Here is an 18,198-nt window from a genome sequence, read left to right on the forward strand (position 1 = left end):
TACTAAAATGAAGGTATAGGCCCTATTTTAAGTGGCCTAAAGGGCACCTTTAATTTCTAATTGCCTTCTAATTTAGAGGGGGTAAATATCGACTAAATTGCTCTGGAAGAGCCTATTTGGAAGTCGCCTCGGCAAAATATGCCTATTTCTGACGTAGCCGAAGGCATAAGCCTACCACAGGCTACAGACCCAACACAGCCTACGGGCCCACCATAAATGGGCCTAATACAGCATACGGATCCACCACAACTAGCAGGCCTACCACAACTAATAGGCCTGCCACAACCAGTAGGCCTACCAATTGGCCCGCTATAGTACTCTGCAATATTTCCTAGCAATTCGCCGTCTTTCGATTCTAAATCGCTTTAGCCTAACTCAGCTTTTCAGCTTAGGCAAGACGGTCCTTTTTCACTAGCTAAAGAAAATGCAGCATTTTCCTATATAAAAAGGCTGCAAATGCTAGGAAATGTAGAAAGCTCTTATCACTAGGAATCTTAACCACCGAGATTTTCCGAATCCGTTATAAAAGTGGGTATACCCCGCACATATGAAAATTCTGACTCGCCCCATATAGCAAATTTTCAATGGTCCGAATCTTAAAGCCCTATATATACTGATTTTCTGCGACTTTCTGATATAATAGATTCTGCCTTTTCGCCCGGCTTCTTAGTAAATGCAGCATTTCGCCATAGTAAAACGCTGCCTATACTAGAATATCTGAAATTCGAGAGTCTAGATATTGCCTTAAATGAGAGATTATAGGAGAAAATATTTCGAGTATTAGAAAAGGTGCTTATTCAGCCATACTAGGTTAGGGCTACTAGGGGTAAAATTAGAGGAAGAATGCAGCCACGGATACGAGACGTATAAGGTATCCTAAGTTATGGATACTATAGGTCACTTTTGGACCTACAGACTAACGATTAACAGTCTGACCAATAGTCTGACCTATAGACTGACTAATGGGGTGCTTTTCTACCCACCCAGCCGAAAAACGACCAGATTTTCGGATACCTAGGCAGCCCCCCAGAGGCTCCCATACAGGATTTCCCCCCTTCCTATGCTTTTTACTAGCAAATGTACGATATTTGCTCTGTAGTAAAGATTAAGGCTGCAAAACGGGCCCCAGAAGGTGTGCCTAATAGCTAGAAGGAAGTCTTACACAGCCCACATAAGGATAGCTGGGTAAAAGCCTTATTTTCGGAATTTAAGCAATTAATCGACTTAAATATCTTCTAATTTATACCAAAGGCTAGTATTCCTACTAGTAGGAAGATATTGCGTAACCGGCCTGTTTTTCGTATAAAGAAAGATGCGAATAATAACCCGGTTAAATATAAGGCACGATTAGTTGTTAAAGGCTTTATATAGGTATTTAGGCAAGACTTTACGGAGACCTATGCCTCTACTTCAATCCTACTAATATAGAGGATTATCCTTGCTCTTGCTGCTGCAAATAACTGGGAAATAGAGCAGATCGACTTTATTAGTGCCTTTCTAAATAGTGAACTACTGGAGACGATTTATATAGAGATTCCAGCTGGTTTTCTAGAATTTGCAGAAAGCCTACTCTCACCTAACCCAGCCTTGTGGTCTGACCAATAGTATCGTCGACTTCTAGCCTTGCTTACTAAGGTTAGATATAACCCCTCTATATCATAGGTTATACTGTTAAAGAAAGCCTTGTATGGGCTAAAATAAGGCCCTCGCGAGTGGTAGTTACGGTTAAAAGACCTTCTAGTGCAAGAAGGCTTTAAGCCGTTACTTTCTAATGCTGCCGTCTTCTATAATAAAGGAACGCATACCTTTATTATGACCTATGTGGATGACTGCTTGATTGTTAGTCCGGACCTTAGCTATATTGACCAGCTTAAGGCCAAATTCTATAAGGTTTATGCTATAGAAGACCGAGGACCTGCCTTTTTCTTTCTTAGAGTGCAGATTATTAGGGATAGAGAAAAGGGCCTGTTATGGCTGCACTAATCGTAATTTATTGCGGAAGTCCTTGAGAAATTCAACCTTAAGGATATACAACCGCATCTAATCCCACTATAGCCCGGTATACTTGCTGAGTCTGAGGCTGGTAATATGCCGCTGGATGCTAGTAATCAACACTTATTCCAGCAGCTAGTAGGAATAGCGATATAGTTGATGATAATGTCAAGACCTAACCTTGCCTTTCCAACGCAATACCTGTTACGATATATGCAATAGGCTTCCACTATATAGCTTAATGCTGCTAAGGGCGCTTTTCGCTACTTAGCTGGTACGGCAAATACAGCCATTTGTTACCGAGCCGCTAAAGCTACCGTAGTATTAGCTGTATTTTCTGATAGCGATTTTGCTGGGTGCCGGCTGACTTCGAAGTCTACTAGTGGTTATCTTACTACTTTGAATGGTAGACCTATTAGCTGGAGGTTAAAACGGTCTTCGACTGTGGTTTTATTAACGCTTAAAGCCGAGTCTGATGTAATGTTTGAGGCGTTTCGCGAAGTGGAATGGATATCTAATTTGTTTAAAGAAATCTAGGTCGATATTTAATGCCCGATACTACTATACTGCGATAATTAAGGGTCTATTTCTAATGCAAATGACCTAAATCAGCATGCCCGCACTAAGCATACCTTGCTTAAATTCCGGTATATACGTGAGAAGGCCCACAGTGGCCTGGTAAAAATATCTTATTTACCCACGACAGATATGCCTGCGGATAGACTCACCAAACCACTTCCAAGCCCGAAATTCCCCATATTTCGGCAGCTATTAGGGCTGCAATCCTTATAGCATCATTATCTTTTTTTTCTGATTTTTTATAGGGTTTCTTTCTTTTATTCTAACGCTAGGATTAGCCATATTGCTAATCAGAGGGGGTGTTGAAATCAGCGCCTTTTTAGCTGTATTTTGGTACTGGTCTCGCCACCATACGACGTTTCTGCGTTGAGATATCGCGGTGGCTATACCAGGCGCTATAGTGGGGCACAGCGCCCCATAACGCCGATTACAGTGGGCCATAGCGCCGGTCACGGCACCGGTACAGCGACCCACATCCGGCCACAGCGGCCGGTCACAGTGGGCCACAGGGCCCACAATAGGCGGCGCATTTCTACGGGATTACCAAATGGGCAAATCAGCACTTTCGGCCTTCTACATACAGTCACCCGCTACACCGCGCCTTTACGGCATACCGGTATAGGGCTTCCGGCCCGTACGGCAGGCTGTTGTAGGGCATCCGGCACACCGCTATAAGCCACTGGGCTTGGTTGGGTAGGCATTGGGTAGGATATTGGGCATAGATTGGGCACGGTTGGGCAGACCGACTTTTCGTCGGGTTTTTCGCTATTTTTGCGGTTTTTCATTATTTTCAACCACTTTTTCAAGATAGTAGAAATATGCCTAAAATTCCCTCTTTCTAGCTAGAATAGTCACCAACAATTAGAATTAGATTTCCCTGACATCTTTGCTCTGGTCAACCTCTTGTGCGCTTTAAATCTTTAACCAGCTCTTTGTTTTATTCTGCAACGCCTTGTACGCCACTGTCGGTATCCAGTACATTTCCAACAGTGTTCTGAATCACCATTTTGCAACAATCATCCTTAGTAGTAGTCGTCTTAGTGGAAGGTCCAGCTTCAGTGGCTTTAGTAGGCTTCTTATTAGTAGCCTGGGTAGCCTGGGTGTCGTTATTTTGCCTACTAACTAGGCCCTGTATAAGGTCAGTTAGTATGTTCATCTGGGATTTCATATCGTCCATATCTAGCTGTAGCTGTGCATTAGTATCAACTTCAGTATCGGATTCAGGGACCTTATAGGATCCTGATTCTGCCATAGTGGGCAAGAAGGGTTTAAAAATCCGTTGAAAAATGGTGCCGATAGTTGTAATAACAGAGGAATAATTAGCAGAGGAATAACAAAAGTGCTATAAGTGGGAGAGTATAACAGGTGCTGTATGGTGCAGTGGGTGTCGTGCACTAGGTGCAAAGGTGTTATACAGTGGTATAGTGTGATAGATATCACACTATAAAGTCCGTAGGTGCCGTAGGTTACTCCAAAAATAACGTAAGGTTACGCTAAAAGTGCCGTGAGGTTACGCCGTAAGTTGCCGTTAGGTACGCCGTTGATTGCCGCAGGGTAATACCGTAGGTAATAGAGGGTAAGCCAAAGGTAATAATAGGTAAGCCAAAGTTAATAAAGGTAAGCCGAAGATACCAAAGGATAGCTATATTAGTAGTACTAATAAGCAAAAGAGACCAAAGGGTGAACACAAAAAGGTAGGGTAAAAACAAAGAAGTAAAAACCCGGGCTCATAACCTATTGCAATTCTCAAGGTCACTATAAAGCAAAGCCTTACTAGCTAGCTAGATGGCACAAGACTGTCTGCGACCTGTGACTTAATCTTAGTATAAATACTAGATTCTTCACTAAGTCCTAAGACTATACAAGTGCTATAAAGCAAGGCAAGTGTAAAGGCAAGGCAAATATAAGATAACCAGAAACGCAGGGAAGGTGGAAGTTAAGAGGCATATAGTGCATTAACAGACTCGATTGTGCTGCCCTTCTGCTATCTAGAAAGAAGGGGGAAAGCTATCCTATATATACACGAAGGAGGGGTGGGCCCACGCATCCAGGGAAGCCAGTAAGAGGGCTCCCCGTAATGCTCGCTATGATACGTCAGCAACCCCGCTATATCCGACCTTTCCAACCACCCTAACCACCGCACTAGTAATTAGTCACCACGCTAGTGACTAACTACCACACTAGTGGACTAGCCACCACGCTAGTAGGCCACCACGCTAATTTAGCAATGCCACACCACGCTAGTAGGCCGCCACCACGCTAGTAGGCAACCACGCTAATTTAGCAATGCCACACCACGCTAGTAGGCCGCCACCACGCTAGTAGGCAACCACGCTAATTTAGCAATGCCACACCTTTTCAACAAGGCCTACCTTACTTGATATACAGTAAATAATCCACTGAAAATCCTTAAGGTAAAAGGCAAAGGCCTAAGGTAATACTACCATAAGTCCAAGAGGCGGTATAAGGGCCAGAAGGTTAGTAGGCCAGTAGGGCATAAGGCCAGCAGCCTAGTAGGCTACTATAGGATTTTAACAAAACTATTAGACCTAAAGTAGGTATTTACCTATAAATAGGACCAAAATGGGTATCTCACCGGTTATAAGGCATAATTATGCATTTATAGTAATTAATAACCCTATAATCTTCGTGATACCTAGGCAGTGGCGCTTATAGCATATATATTTCGGCTTCTTATAGCGTTAATATACTTCTTTAACCTAGAAACGCACTAATATAACTTTATTATGGCTTTTCTTAATGCACTACTTAATAAGACTATTTATTGCAAATAACCCGACGGATTCTACAATAGTTTTATATTCATTAGGTTGTTATATGCCCTATATAGGCTTCAAAGGTCTCTGCTACTATAGTTTAAAGAGTTATTACGATTCCTATTACAATAAGGCTTTAAATAGGTCTGCAAGGACCCCTATATCTTTATTAATAGCTTCCTTATTATATTCTTTTACGTTAATAACCTAATTATGCTTTATTATAAGTTATAGATAGAGGCATTTAAATCGTTCTATATAGCATTAATAGCGGCATTTAAGATTAAGGATCTCGGCGAGCTATAGTGGTTCCTAGCAATTAAGGTTATTTACAACCGTATAGCCGGAAAGTTATAGCTTATATAGAGGGCTTATTTTGATAAGCTGGCGATAAAATATAACCTTACTGCGTTTAACGATACTAAAGACCGCCTTTTAGAGCACCCGCTATATACTATAAGACTTAAGGTATTCGATAGGATAGCTAAACCATACGATACGAAGCGATACTAATTAATAGTGGGCTTATTGGTATATCCGATTATAATTATAAGGCCTGAACTAGGCTATATTAGATCGCAGCTATTAAAATTCCTTTAAAATCCAGGTCTAGACTATTTACGAGCCGCAAAAAAGGCACTTGATTATAGCTATATATAGAAGAATACCGCGATAGAATTCCGGGCTAATATAGCAGAAATAGAGGCATTTTCTAATGCTTCCTATGCCGACGATATTACGATGCGACGAAGCAGTTAGGGCTATATAATTAAGCTTTTTGGCGGCCCGATTGTATATAAATCAGGTTAATAGGATACTATTATAATATCGTCAATAGAGGTAGAGCTCCTTGCGATATCTTATACAGTAAAGGAGGTTATCGCCTTTAAGAGATTATACGAGGAAGTTAGGCTCTAATTATATATTAATATCCCTATAATTTAATGCGATAATATCTAGACTATTCGCCTGTTGAAGGAGGAATTCTTTAAGCTTATAATGCGGCTTCGTTATATAGATATTTATTATTATTGGCTGCAATAGGAGGTTCAGAAAGGAACGATCGATATTACGTAGGTTCTAATAGGCGATATAGTTGCTAACGGTTTTATAAAGCCTCTAATAGGCTAGAAATTTAAAATCTTTTGCTGGCAACTTAGGCTCGTTATTTTGAAGGGATCTTATGACGCCGGACCGCAGTCTTACGATATTAACCTTAGTGGTAAGGAAGAGCCTTAAAAGGATTAAAAAACGCCCTAAAAAATTAGATTAAAACGGGTTTTTCTAATAGCTGCACTTATTTCCTATAAAAAATTAGAATCTACGGTTTGTTATTATTTTCTTACTTTATATGTATGCTAATGGGCCAATTTACCCCTGTATAGGTAGCCTATTCAATAAGGGCACCGTCATTTTTGCGTATAACGTCTTGAGTGGATTGATATTTCTACTTATTATTTTGCTTTACACTGAATTTAGCTATATAGCAGGATATCCTTAGGAAAGCATATCCTAAGGGGGTGTGTTGGAGGGAAATTGGCTTATCTGTAATATGGATATCGGTTATATCCGAGGTCGGATGTGCCGAGTTCTCCCTGGATTAGTAAGCCCTTAGGGGTACCCCCTATCCCACTATAAATAGCTGGGAACACAAGTCTCTTAGAGAAGACTTGGTTCCTTCAATCAAGCATTATCGTATTTTCCCTGTGCATTCTGACAGTTCGCACGTCGATGGAACTTGGAGTCATTGGCTAGGGAAGATGGAAATGGTGGGGCAACAACGCCTCCCCGCTGCGCCCCACCTCCTCCCGCTCCACTCTGGATTCTCCACCTCCCGTCTTGACGTCTTCCCACGTCTCCCATCGTGACCGTCCTTGCTTGTTGCGCGCGCCGAATCCAGTCTCTAGTTTTGACGATGGATTCCCTGAAGATTTAATGCGGATATCGCAGCTGTATCCTGCCAGTGACGGCCATTATCGTTGGCGCGGGGTGAGCTGGTGAATCTACTGCAGTGTTCTCTTCACCCGTCAGCCGCAATCAAACGTCGTTTTCGTCAAGAATCTATGAATCTGAGGCCAGACTGATCCCACTGCAGCCCACGCATCCCAGTACACGTACTCATGCCGCTGAAGAGACTTATCCAAATTCTGTTAATCAAAAAGTAGCCTCAAGTATAAAGCAGCGAACAAGGCTCAGAGAAGCATGATGGACAGGGGTGTCAGAGGGCATACGGCCAACTAGAAAGTCTCCAAGATGCGGCGACGAGTGTCTGGTTCGGAAGCCACAGCACCAAGGGAGCGTTGAATGTTGCCAGACTGCTCCGGCACACATGGACCGTATCTCGGCCAAGAACCACGACGTTGCCGAATAGGGCTGCCGCTGCCCCGGAGCTGACTTGAAATTTGGCGGAATCGTGCACATTTCGCGTCTTCATCGAGCTGAGTCGAGAATGTAGCTCCTTGAAGCCATGCCGGCTAAATGAAAGGAAAGCAAATGACCTTGACCGTCAACCATCTCTCAGCGGCATCTGCTCTGAATAAAAAATCAGCCCTTTCGAAGAGAATCTAAACATGTTCCCCTCCAGTTAAATAGCAAAAACTTCGCATCAAAACATGCTCTGTTATCGATCCCAAATAATGAGCTCTTGCCGGCGACTTCTTACGCCCTTGTCGCCGCTTCATGCAACCGATACTGGTCAAGAGCAGCAAACTCTAGCTAGAGAGCCCAAGGATGAGCTGTGCGGCTACACGCCTTTGATCTTGAATTTCCAGCTCGCTTTGCAGAGAAAAATAGTCGCAGGGGCGACCATAAAGAGTCTGCAATACGCCAAGGGAAGTCACGGAAGGGGAAGTAGCATGGACGACGGTAAAAAACCCCTCCGCTGAGTAGAAAATGCCGCTCCTCTCAACTATCAAGGTAACCACCAGCTAGGACCAGTTCATACACCAGGGAACGTACGGGGGCCATATCGCAGGTAATCCATCGCCATCCGCCCCGGTCTGCTCCACATCACGCCGCATAAAGTTCAGAATCGACGATTTGAAATTACCTCGAGGGAGCTGCATGCAAGGAAGAACCCCCCAAGGGTGAGTCCCCCCGCTCCCTCCTTCAGCTCAATCCTCTACTAGGTCAGTGTTTTCCTAGAGAGCAGGCGTAATCGTCATCAAGTTCGCCCTCGCCGATGCCGCGCCGGCCCTTACGGTCGCAACCAGGGGTCCGGGGAGTCCTGGCGTCATTGTCCTGTCGCCATGACGGCTGCATTGGCGCGATAACGTTGACGTCGTGGAGATGGACGGTTTCCTGACCATTGTCTGTTGTCTTGCCTGTCTGGCTAGGCTAGCGCAGACATCTATTCCAGCCCTCGGCCACAGCGTGTTCTTGACTGCAGAGAGGCAAGTGCGCCAGATGATCAGTCGAAACGACGGGAATGGCTCGCTCGTCCAAGCCCTTAGAAATGAGGCACGTAGCCAGGGATGATCTTGTCCCAGGTAACGGGCACATAAGCTTTCACGATCCATTGCTTAGGATTGTCACTAGGACATAGTTTGGCAACGGGGGCATCGAGCCTTGAGATCCAGAATGTCGCTATGACGGTATCGCTTCTCCGCCTTGTATGCACGCCGCATCATCGTACCATTTGTGGTCTGACTCTTGGGCGAATGCCTGCTCGCCTGTGTCCCCGTCATAGACTAACATGACAGAAGCCGCTGGCCCCTTTGTTTCTACACCCTATTCTCCATCGACCCGTATTTCTCCATCGCATAACGTCTCGGGGCCACTGTCAATGATGACAAGTGAATCATAGGCTTCCCAGAACACTCTTGCTGAACCCCAAGGAAATCCCGTGATGACTTCTAGACTTTGCCAGGGAAATCTTAGGGCGCGCATGAAAATGCGTCCGCCAAAGTCAAAGTTGCCAGAGGTCTTGATATCATGGACTTGTTCTTGGCACCAAGTTGCGGTCCCTCGCCATGCAAAGTACCTGCGACTTTGCCCTCGGCAGGTTGTTGCGACAATCAGTCGGCCGCTCAGACGAACCCATCCGCTTGCTGACATCATGAAGGTTGTTAGGCGCAGATGCAATGTCCTGCAATCCGGATTTCAAAGCACCCCTAGCATCTGGCGAAAACAAGCTCTGGCACAAAGCGACAAACAGCACATCCGTCCTGGGGCCTTAGGTACATCCCCACGTAGCTTGACGCGGCGTCATGAAAAGGTCTGCGGAGTAACGCTGTACCGGACGACATGGCGCCAACCCGCAAGGACTCACCACGCCCGGTAGTGCACGACAAGGTTCAGGACTGGCGCCGACGCGACGATCCTTGCGGCAAAGCGCATGCTGCGGCTCATGCGCGCCCGCGACATGTGCGCCCTGTTTCTTTCTTTCTCAGCCGAGCTTGGGTGGTAAATGGCGGTCAGCGGGCTGATGTGGTGGTCTGTCGAGGCGGCAGACAGACTGGTTCGGTCGTTGGCGTGCGCTTTGGCCGCGTCCGGTGCCGCTGTTTGGCTTGGCTCTGTTTCGCTCTTGTCTCGGTTTCCTGACGACGACTTGCCGCGCTCCGGACGGTCTGCTATGAGCTTCTAGTGGATGTCCGCGCAGATGGAGTGTCGTATCGCCTGTTTTCGTGCCATGGTACTCCGCACCCCAAGGCTTTTCAATAAGAATGGCCGTCAAGGACCCAGCTCTTCCCGTATTCCAAGGGATGCTCGAAGACTGTGTACTGCTCCCGGCGGCGGCGTGCAAGGTCTTCGCTTCAGTCTGCCAGAGTCTGGACTAGCGGTCCCATCCAATGACTCTCGGCTTGGCGGCGTGCAAGAATGAGCTGGCTTGTGATTAACGATTCGATTGAGTTTGATCCGGTTGTGGAGTGTGCGTACCTGGTTCTGGCGTGGATTCTGTTGCGTCTTTCAATCGCTGTTGCCGAGCGATAAGATTTGAAGGTTGGTTTAACCTATCTAGGTACCTAGGTACCAGACCTAATAGAGAAGGTGTCGGGTGTCGGGTGTCGGGTGTCGGGTATCTAGGTGGGGCGGTCCGTAGGCGGGGTACCGCCCCACCAATAAGGCAGGGGGCTAGAAATCTCCTTGTTGGCCGCCTGCAGAGTATTGATTCATCTCATCAAGCCTTCTTTTTCCAAAGCAGCTGAAATCGGACATGGCCGTCTGCTTGACGGCCGAAATCTAGACGATAGGTTGACATGTGAATGCGGAGTGCGCCGGAGGATAGTAAGGTTGTGTCATCGAGCATGCTGAATTTGGTGCCTGGCCTGCTCGCGATGCGGCTTACGGACCGACACAGGACTCATTCCATGCAAATGTACCTCTCCATATAGTTTTCCATATATAGCGGACCGACACAGGACTCATTCCATGCAAATGTACCTCTCCATATAGTTTTCCATATATAGCGACTACTAAAATCAAATGCAGTCAATCCTCTACCAAGACCGACTCCGTAGCGCCAAGTACCTGACCATTTAAATTACATGTAAAAAGCGCTCTCCGTCCTGTTGCTCGCTGAATATGTGTCTCTCCATCGTGGCCTCCATGTGAAAATAATGAGCGTTGAAGTTCGTCTATCAAATGCACCTCCTCGTTTCAATGTCTAGGCAAGGGGACTTTGGACACTGCTACTGCGAGGAGAACTCTTACGAATGCAATGCGTGGGAAAGGCACATGTTAAACATAAGCTATCGGAATGTCCGCCTCGTTGATGGCATGATCTTGCACTAGAATGTGACGCCACACAAAGCGCGGCGTTATGGGCTTCATACATGCACCCTGCGATGCATGACATGATGACCCTAACTATCGGACTCTCCAAGATGATCCATCTCTCCCATGAGAAAGCGCAGTCGACGCGGACCACAGAATCGTGACGCACTACACAAGACTGTTGGCCTTTACACTTTGGAATCGCGCCGCAGATAGCATCGCGCCATCAAGGGGGATCGCGCCATGGCCTCTGCGCTGCATCAATACAAGCGTCATGAATCAACGAGAACACCTGAAATGCCCTCGCAAAGCACAATTGGTGACCTCTGTTTCTTCCTCCTACCTCGGACTCCTCCGCGTATATATCTGTGCCACACGTCCTCCGTCAAATGCACTTTCGAGCAAACAACTTCGACATTGATATTCTCGTCGCTGTAAGGAAACCCCTTCTTGCTCTCAACTGTTTTGTATCTGTTTACACACTGACAAGCTGGGAAAGGTACCTACATCTGTTTTCCGTTCGGATGCTGCTGCATCCTTAAAAAAAAATCGTCACCGCACACAGCAACGTTTGTCTTGATCAGGCCGTCTGTCGCCGCGCCATCTTCCCCGTCCGCGTCTCCGTCAGCACAGACCGCCAAGCCCATCACCATGTCCAAGTTCTTGGCTTGTGATAGTGATACAGAAGAGTACTTCCCGGACAAGGAGACGAAGGAGGAAAGGGCGTGGAGAGAAGAGAAGCAGACGCTAGTTTTCGCTGGTTTCGTGCTCTTCGTTCTTCTGCTCGGCACGTTCTGGTGGATTCATCAATTTAACTTGTTGAAGGAGGATCAGAAGGATTACTGCGCTCCTGACGCCGTCCCGTACAGAATCCAGACAGGCGACACGTGCCAAAAGATTGGGGACACGCGAGGCATCAGCGTGGACGACATTTTGCGTGCGAATCCGGCCCCCCTCTGCGAACACCTTTGCAAAGGCAGATATATCTGCGTTCCTAAGTGAAGAAGCGTGGAATGCCGGGTTTGGGATGCTCGTTGGCCTGGACTCTGCTGGATTTGGTATTTGGATAGGAAAACTACCGCACGGCTGGGTAGTCAAGAATGTTGAGATTTCTATCCATTTTGTATCGGGTTTCACGCTCCCACTTATGGTCAGACCGGGTTTGGGATGCTCGTTGGTCTGGACTCTGCTGGATTTAATGTTTGGATAGGAAAACTACCGCACGGCTGGGTAGTCTAATAATAACGATTTCTATCAATGGTATATCAGTTTTCGCGGTCCCACTCATAGTCAGACCGGGTTTGGGATGCTCATGGGTTAAATATTTAGATAGTAAAACTACCACACAGCTGGGTCGTCTAATAAAGAAAGAGATTTCTATCCATGTTATACCAGTTTTCGCAGTCCCACTCATGGTCAGAGCGGGTAAAGGGATTCAACTGCCAGGCGTAGCTGCGATTTTTGCGGAACATCAAATCCGGCCAGGCGCAAGTATCGTGGGAATTTGTAGCAGCGGCTAAACAGCAAGCCGAGATGCAGGACTTGGGTTTGGTGCCCAAAAGCATGTCAAAGGACCAGTGCTTGAGTGCGGCCACAAAGGAACACACGCATCCGAATAGTTGCTGCAAAATCCAGGGTACTCGGGAGGCGTTGTCGAGTTGACAACCGAGTTTGCTACTCCGTGCCTAAGCGAGATTGCCTCCTCTGTTTTCCGTACGCGTTTCCACACGATTCCTTGACCCTGCGGTGGCTGGAAGACCCCTGGCGCCGATTCATTCACGAGTACAGAGTACAAACCTAGGTATTTAACAGCTTCTGCTCCGGGTCCGGACTCGCGCACAAGTCTTTTTTGTTTTCCTCCCGCTTGGCTGCCTCCCTGCTGTGATGTTCTTTCTCGAGGTCGGAGGCAGCGTCAACACTCAATGCCGGCCGTTTCCTTATCATTTTCAGCATTAGCATCAGCATCAGCATCGGCATCAGCATCGGCATCGGCATCATCACATCATCACATCATCATCGCGGTAACTTCCCAGACTCCATGACGGGACAAGAGTCTTGATGCAACGCTCAAATATGGCAACCGTTCTCATTGACGCCAACCAGACCCTGGATTGCTGCCGCCCGCTCTGGCGATCGGCTCGCAAGTCTGGGGTCCATCCGACGAAGATAAAGCTGTCCACGTAGTTACCGCTCGTGCCAAGAGCCTCGGTCAACATGCAACGATAAGCCTAGCCACCCCCGACTGCATTCTGACCGACGAGAGGCAGAGAAGCGCAGGCTGGCGTGCGGCTGGCGGGTATTTGACACCGATACGCGACGCGACGAGACGAGACGAGACGGGAGAGAAGAGATGAGACGAGATTCAAAGGTTGCAGACCTGCTACCGCAGGTGTTCAACCAAGCAAGACTGCCCAGCCCTGTGCGTGTGCGGGTTCGCTCTGGCCCGAGTTGAGCCCAATGGATGACAGTCAACACCAACCCGGTTAGCAAAGAGAAATGAGCCTGCTGCTACCACGGGATATAGGTGATATAGGTCGGGTATGATTGTCTCTATGCAATGGCGGGCAATGGCATGCAATGGCAAGCTGGCTCGGCCTCGGGCGTGGCTGGCTGGCCAATCTCGACCTGAAATTTGCCTTTTCTCCTGCAGAGTTTCTTCTCCGTACAGTGTGGCATCGCTTGCCACGTACAGTACAGTGAGCACTACATGCACCGTACGGTATGTCGTACGGTACATGTATGTACTGACCAGACTGCAGTAACCCCGGGCTCCGTACACGTACCCACCAAGCTGCCGCGGTTCTGCGGACACTGTACCGAACTGCACGGCGTGGCCAACAGGCCGCAACCTTCAACTTGCCCCTCCTTCTGAGCGGGGCGACAGCTCACCACCCCTTAATCAGCTCAATTAATTTTTTTTCTGCCGCGATATAATTATTCGCGGCGGGGTCGTCGCCCTCTTTTTTTTCTTTTTTTTTTCTTTTTTTTTTTCCTCTTCATCTCCCTATCCCTTGACCGTTTCCATCCTCCTCCACCTTTTTTTTTTTTTTTCTTTGTTCCCTTTTCTGGTCTTTGTCGTCTTTGTCGTCTTTGTCGCATAAGCGTTGCATAGCGAAGCGGCAACTATGGATAGGGACAAGCTTGCGCAGTTGCTGCAGGCCAGCCAAGTCCGTAAGTGCATACCCAAACATCACACACGCGGCCTTTTCCTCCTTCGCCTACCCTCTGTGTTTCTGCTTGTTCGGCCCGCACATCTTACTCGCCGTCACGTCGGATGGGATAGACTCTCAGTCCCTTGCCCTCCGCCTGGTGGGTAGACAATGAGCCGTCGGGTTGTATCGACTTGTCAAGCCAATGAATGTATTGCTCTTGCCCCGGACGAGGAAACCACAGCCTTTGCTAACTGCCGTCTACTGTTCAGCAAACACGGAACAGGTCAAAGCCGTCACGGCCAATCTCCAAAAAAACTATTACTCCAAGCCCGAGTCGCTCATCTTGCTCGTCGAAATCGCCCTCACTCACAATGATGCCGCCATTCGACAGCTAGCAGCCGTCCAGGCCCTGCGGTTTGCCCCCAAGCACTGGGACAGTACTGCTCAAGAAAAGAAGCCTCTTGCTCGCTCGCATTTGCTGGAGGGGGCTTTAAAGGAGAGCTTTGCGCCTGCCCGCCACGCTCTCGGCCGTCTGGTTGCCGGCTTGGTCGGCCTGGACATGGAGAATGGCGACGGCGACGAGTTCATGAAGCAGGTTTTGCCGCTGAACAACAGTGACAATATCCAGTACAGAGAAGTTGGTTCCTACATTCTCTTTTCCATGTTGGAGGAGAATCCCCATCACTTCGAAGAGTACACTCATCAGCTTCTCGAGCTGTTCCAATCCCGCATTGAGGACCCCGACAGCAAGGAAGTACGTATCAACGTGGTTCAGGCTGTCGGTGCTATCCTCATGAACATTGAACCTGACGAGGACCCTCAAGCCGTCGCGATCGTCCAGAGCTTCATTCCCAACATGGTCAACCTTCTCAAGGTTACTGTTGAGGCCGAGGACGAGGAAAGCTACCAGACCATTTTTGAAATATTCCACTCCTACCTCGCCTGCGACCCTAGCTTTCTGGCAACCCATCTTCGAGACCTCTTGCGATTCATGATGGATCTTGGCGGCAACAAAAACGCCGAGGATGACGCGCGCACCCAAGCTCTCAGCTGGCTCATCCAGTGTGTGCAGTTCCGCCGAATGAAGATCCAAGGTATGAAGGATGTCGCCGCCGAGCTCATGGTCAAGTCGATGGAGATTGTCACCGAGCTTGACGCTGATGAAGATGAGGAGGATCTTACCCCTGCCCGCAGCGCCATCAGCCTCATCAACACCCTCGCCACCGAACTCCCCCCTCGTCTGGTTGTCGTGCCCATGCTCGAGCAGTTTCCCGCCTACGCCGCCAACTCGGAGCCTGGCTACCGCATGTCTGCTATGCTCGCTCTTGGCAACGTGGCCGAGGGTGCCCCCGACTTCCTCTCCACCCAACTTCAACCCTTGCTGCCCACCGTCATCAACTTGCTATGTGACTCGGACATTCAGGTTCGGCATGCTGCCTTGGTCGGTTTGATCCACCTGGCCGAGGAGATGGCCGATGAAATGTCTCGCCATCATGAGGAAATCATCTCCGCCGTTTTGAGGAACCTGGAATCCGCTTCGCAGGGCGCCACGGATAAGAAGAACATCAGGATCGTCCGTTGCGCATGCGGCGCTCTCGATACCTTTGGCGATTGCGTCGACACCAAGATCATGGCCAAGTACGGCCCGAATCTCATCGGACCCATGATTAAGCTTTTGGACCACGAGGATTACGGCATCAAAGCGGCTGCCGCTTCTGCTATTGGCGCCATTGCCTCGGCCATGGACAAGGAGTTCCTGCCTTTCTTCGAGGGCGCCATGAAGGCTCTCGGCCGCTTCGTCATGCTGAAGGAGAGTAACGAGGCCATGAGCCTGCGCAGTGCCACCTGCGACAGCTTGAGCCGCATCGCATTGGCAATTGGGCCCGAGACGTTCCAGCCGTTTGTTATGGATCTCATGAAGGCCAGCGAGGAGGCTCTCCACCTCGACAACCCTCGGCTGAAGGAGACGAGCTTCATCCTGTGGTCCAACTTGTCCAAGGTCTATGGTACCGATTTCGACCACTTCCTCGAGGGCGTCTTCAAGGGCTTGTTTTCCTCATTGGAGCTCGAAGAAGAGGAGATTGATTTGCCCGGCGTCGACCCCAGCCAGCTCGGTGAAGGTGCCATCATTGGCGGAAAGCGCGTCAAGCTCAAGGTCCCCAATTCCCAAGAAGACGCCATCATCGCGGCTGGCGGCGAGGACGACTGGGAGGATTTGGACGACCTCGCAAACCTCGGAGAGTTTGGTGCTGTTACTGCCGTGGCAATGGAGCAGGAAATTGCCATCGACACCCTCGGCGACGTGATTTCCAACTCGTGTGGCAGCAGCCACCTGGAATCATATGTCGAGAAAGCCATCGCCCAGGTCATGCCGTTTGCCGAACACACGTACGAGGGCTGCCGCAAGAATGCCGTATCCACTCTGTGGCGCATCTATAGCCGTGTGTTCCAGGTGTGGGAAGAAGGGCCTGGACGCAAGTGGCAGCCTGGCATGCCCCCGAACCCAGTCCCCCCTCAGTCGATTGTCAAGATCGGACAGGCATTGCACAAGACGACGATGGACATCTGGACGGCTGACAGTGATCGGTAGGTGTGGTGCATGCCTCTTTTTTTTCTTAATGCTTTTGCGTCTTTCTTCTGCTCCGACGAGTCCTTCGAAAATGATGAATACCTTGCGTTATACCCAGCTCACTCAGACGCAACATTGCGGGTGCTGAGAACGCGTCTAATCTGCTTCTGATTCGACTGAGGCTTGTTTTCTTTTTTATTACACGACTCCCCAATCTGTATCAGAATCAAGAGGCTACAGGCTAACTGGGAGATTCAGGACTGTGATTACCGAGGTTAACCGCAACGTTGCCGCCACCCTCAAGTCGTGTGGCCCCGCCGTCTTGGCCGCCAAGGAGGGTATGCTGCAAGAGCTGGTTTCCGTCATCGGCTCTCTCATCACCCGCTCACACCCTTGCCAACAAGACCTTGGGGCCGAGGACGAAGAGTACGAGGTTGACGCCGGCTCCTCAGAGTACGACTGGCTGGTTGTCGACACGGCCCTGGACGTCGTCGCCGGCCTAGCGGCTGCTCTGGGACCTCAGTTTGGCGAGCTGTGGAAGATTTTCGAGAAGCCCGTGCTCAAGCTGGTCGCCTCGACCGAAGACGTCCACCGCTCCACCGCCGTCGGCACCATTGCCGAGGTGGCCAAGTACACTGGAGAGGCCATCAGCCCGTTCACAGAGTCTCTTGGTCAGAACCTGGTGCGCCGCTTGTCGGACCACGACAAACTTACCAAATCCAACGCCGCCTACGCGCTCGGCCTGCTCATCCTGAACTCGGCCGAGACCGGCAAGACGGTTCCCCTGTTTCCGCAGCTGTTTGAGAAGCTCGAGCCGATGCTGTCGGTGCACGAGGTGCGAATCACGGACAACGTGGCGGGCTGCCTGTGCCGCATGATGATGAAGCACCCGGACGACGGCTTCATCGCCCAGGCCCTGCCGCCGGTCGTAAACGTCCTGCCTCTGACGGAGGATTACGAGGAGAACGAGCCCATCTTCCAGTGCATCTACAAGCTGTACGACCTGTCCAACCCCACTGTCCAGCAGCTGACGCCTCAGCTGTTGCGTGTTTTTGACGAGGTGCTGGGGGAGCCGGAGGAGCAGCTGGAGCAAGATACCCGACAGATGGTGCAGCGCATGGTGCAAGCCCTACGAGGGTGAGGGCCAGGGGCGGAGGATGGAGCGTGGACGTGAGCGGGTTTGGATTGAACGACGGGCGTATTTTTGTTTTTAATGATAGAAAAGAAGCTGCCACGAAGAGACGACTGCACTTGAGAGTATGTCAACGGCGAGAGTGAGTAAAGCGTGAGGTGGGTGCCACCTGGTACAGCGGCAGGCCAACTTTTCATCTGGCCTCTGCTCCCCTTTTCAATTTCATGTCTCACTTTTTTCATTGTCATCTTTCTTTGTCTTTCGATTTGGTTCTATAAACAG

General features: G+C 49.1%; 4 protein-coding genes across 4 annotated transcripts; 3 read left to right on the forward strand and 1 right to left on the reverse strand.

Annotated features, from left to right (window-relative positions):
• Window positions 1-9,077: 9,077 nt before the first annotated feature.
• Window positions 9,078-9,404, reverse strand: UV8b_07125 (uncharacterized protein; the record flags this gene model as incomplete). Its single annotated transcript, XM_043144622.1, has 1 exon — window positions 9,078-9,404. One exon carries the CDS (start codon window positions 9,402-9,404, stop codon window positions 9,078-9,080), a length of 327 nt encoding a protein of 108 aa, XP_043000557.1.
• Window positions 9,405-9,936: 532 nt separating this feature from the next.
• On the forward strand, window positions 9,937-10,170 carry UV8b_07126 (uncharacterized protein; the record flags this gene model as incomplete). Its single annotated transcript, XM_043144623.1, has 1 exon — window positions 9,937-10,170. The coding sequence occupies one exon, from the start codon at window positions 9,937-9,939 to the stop codon at window positions 10,168-10,170; it is 234 nt and encodes a 77-aa protein (XP_043000558.1).
• Window positions 10,171-11,452: 1,282 nt separating this feature from the next.
• On the forward strand, window positions 11,453-12,065 carry UV8b_07127 (uncharacterized protein; the record flags this gene model as incomplete). Its single annotated transcript, XM_043144624.1, has 3 exons — window positions 11,453-11,497; window positions 11,563-11,632; window positions 11,692-12,065. The coding sequence occupies 3 exons, from the start codon at window positions 11,453-11,455 to the stop codon at window positions 12,063-12,065; spliced, it is 489 nt and encodes a 162-aa protein (XP_043000559.1).
• A 2,123-nt stretch (window positions 12,066-14,188) lies between these two features.
• Window positions 14,189-17,925, forward strand: UV8b_07128 (uncharacterized protein; the record flags this gene model as incomplete). The annotated part of the gene is made up of 3 exons (XM_043144625.1): window positions 14,189-14,234; window positions 14,485-16,801; window positions 17,043-17,925. 3 exons carry the CDS (start codon window positions 14,189-14,191, stop codon window positions 17,923-17,925), a joined length of 3,246 nt encoding a protein of 1,081 aa, XP_043000560.1.
• Between the last annotated feature and the right edge of the window lie 273 nt (window positions 17,926-18,198).

Source organism: Ustilaginoidea virens, chromosome 6, assembly GCF_000687475.1.
Source record: "Ustilaginoidea virens chromosome 6, complete sequence".
Taxonomy (NCBI): Eukaryota; Fungi; Ascomycota; class Sordariomycetes; order Hypocreales; family Clavicipitaceae; genus Ustilaginoidea; species Ustilaginoidea virens.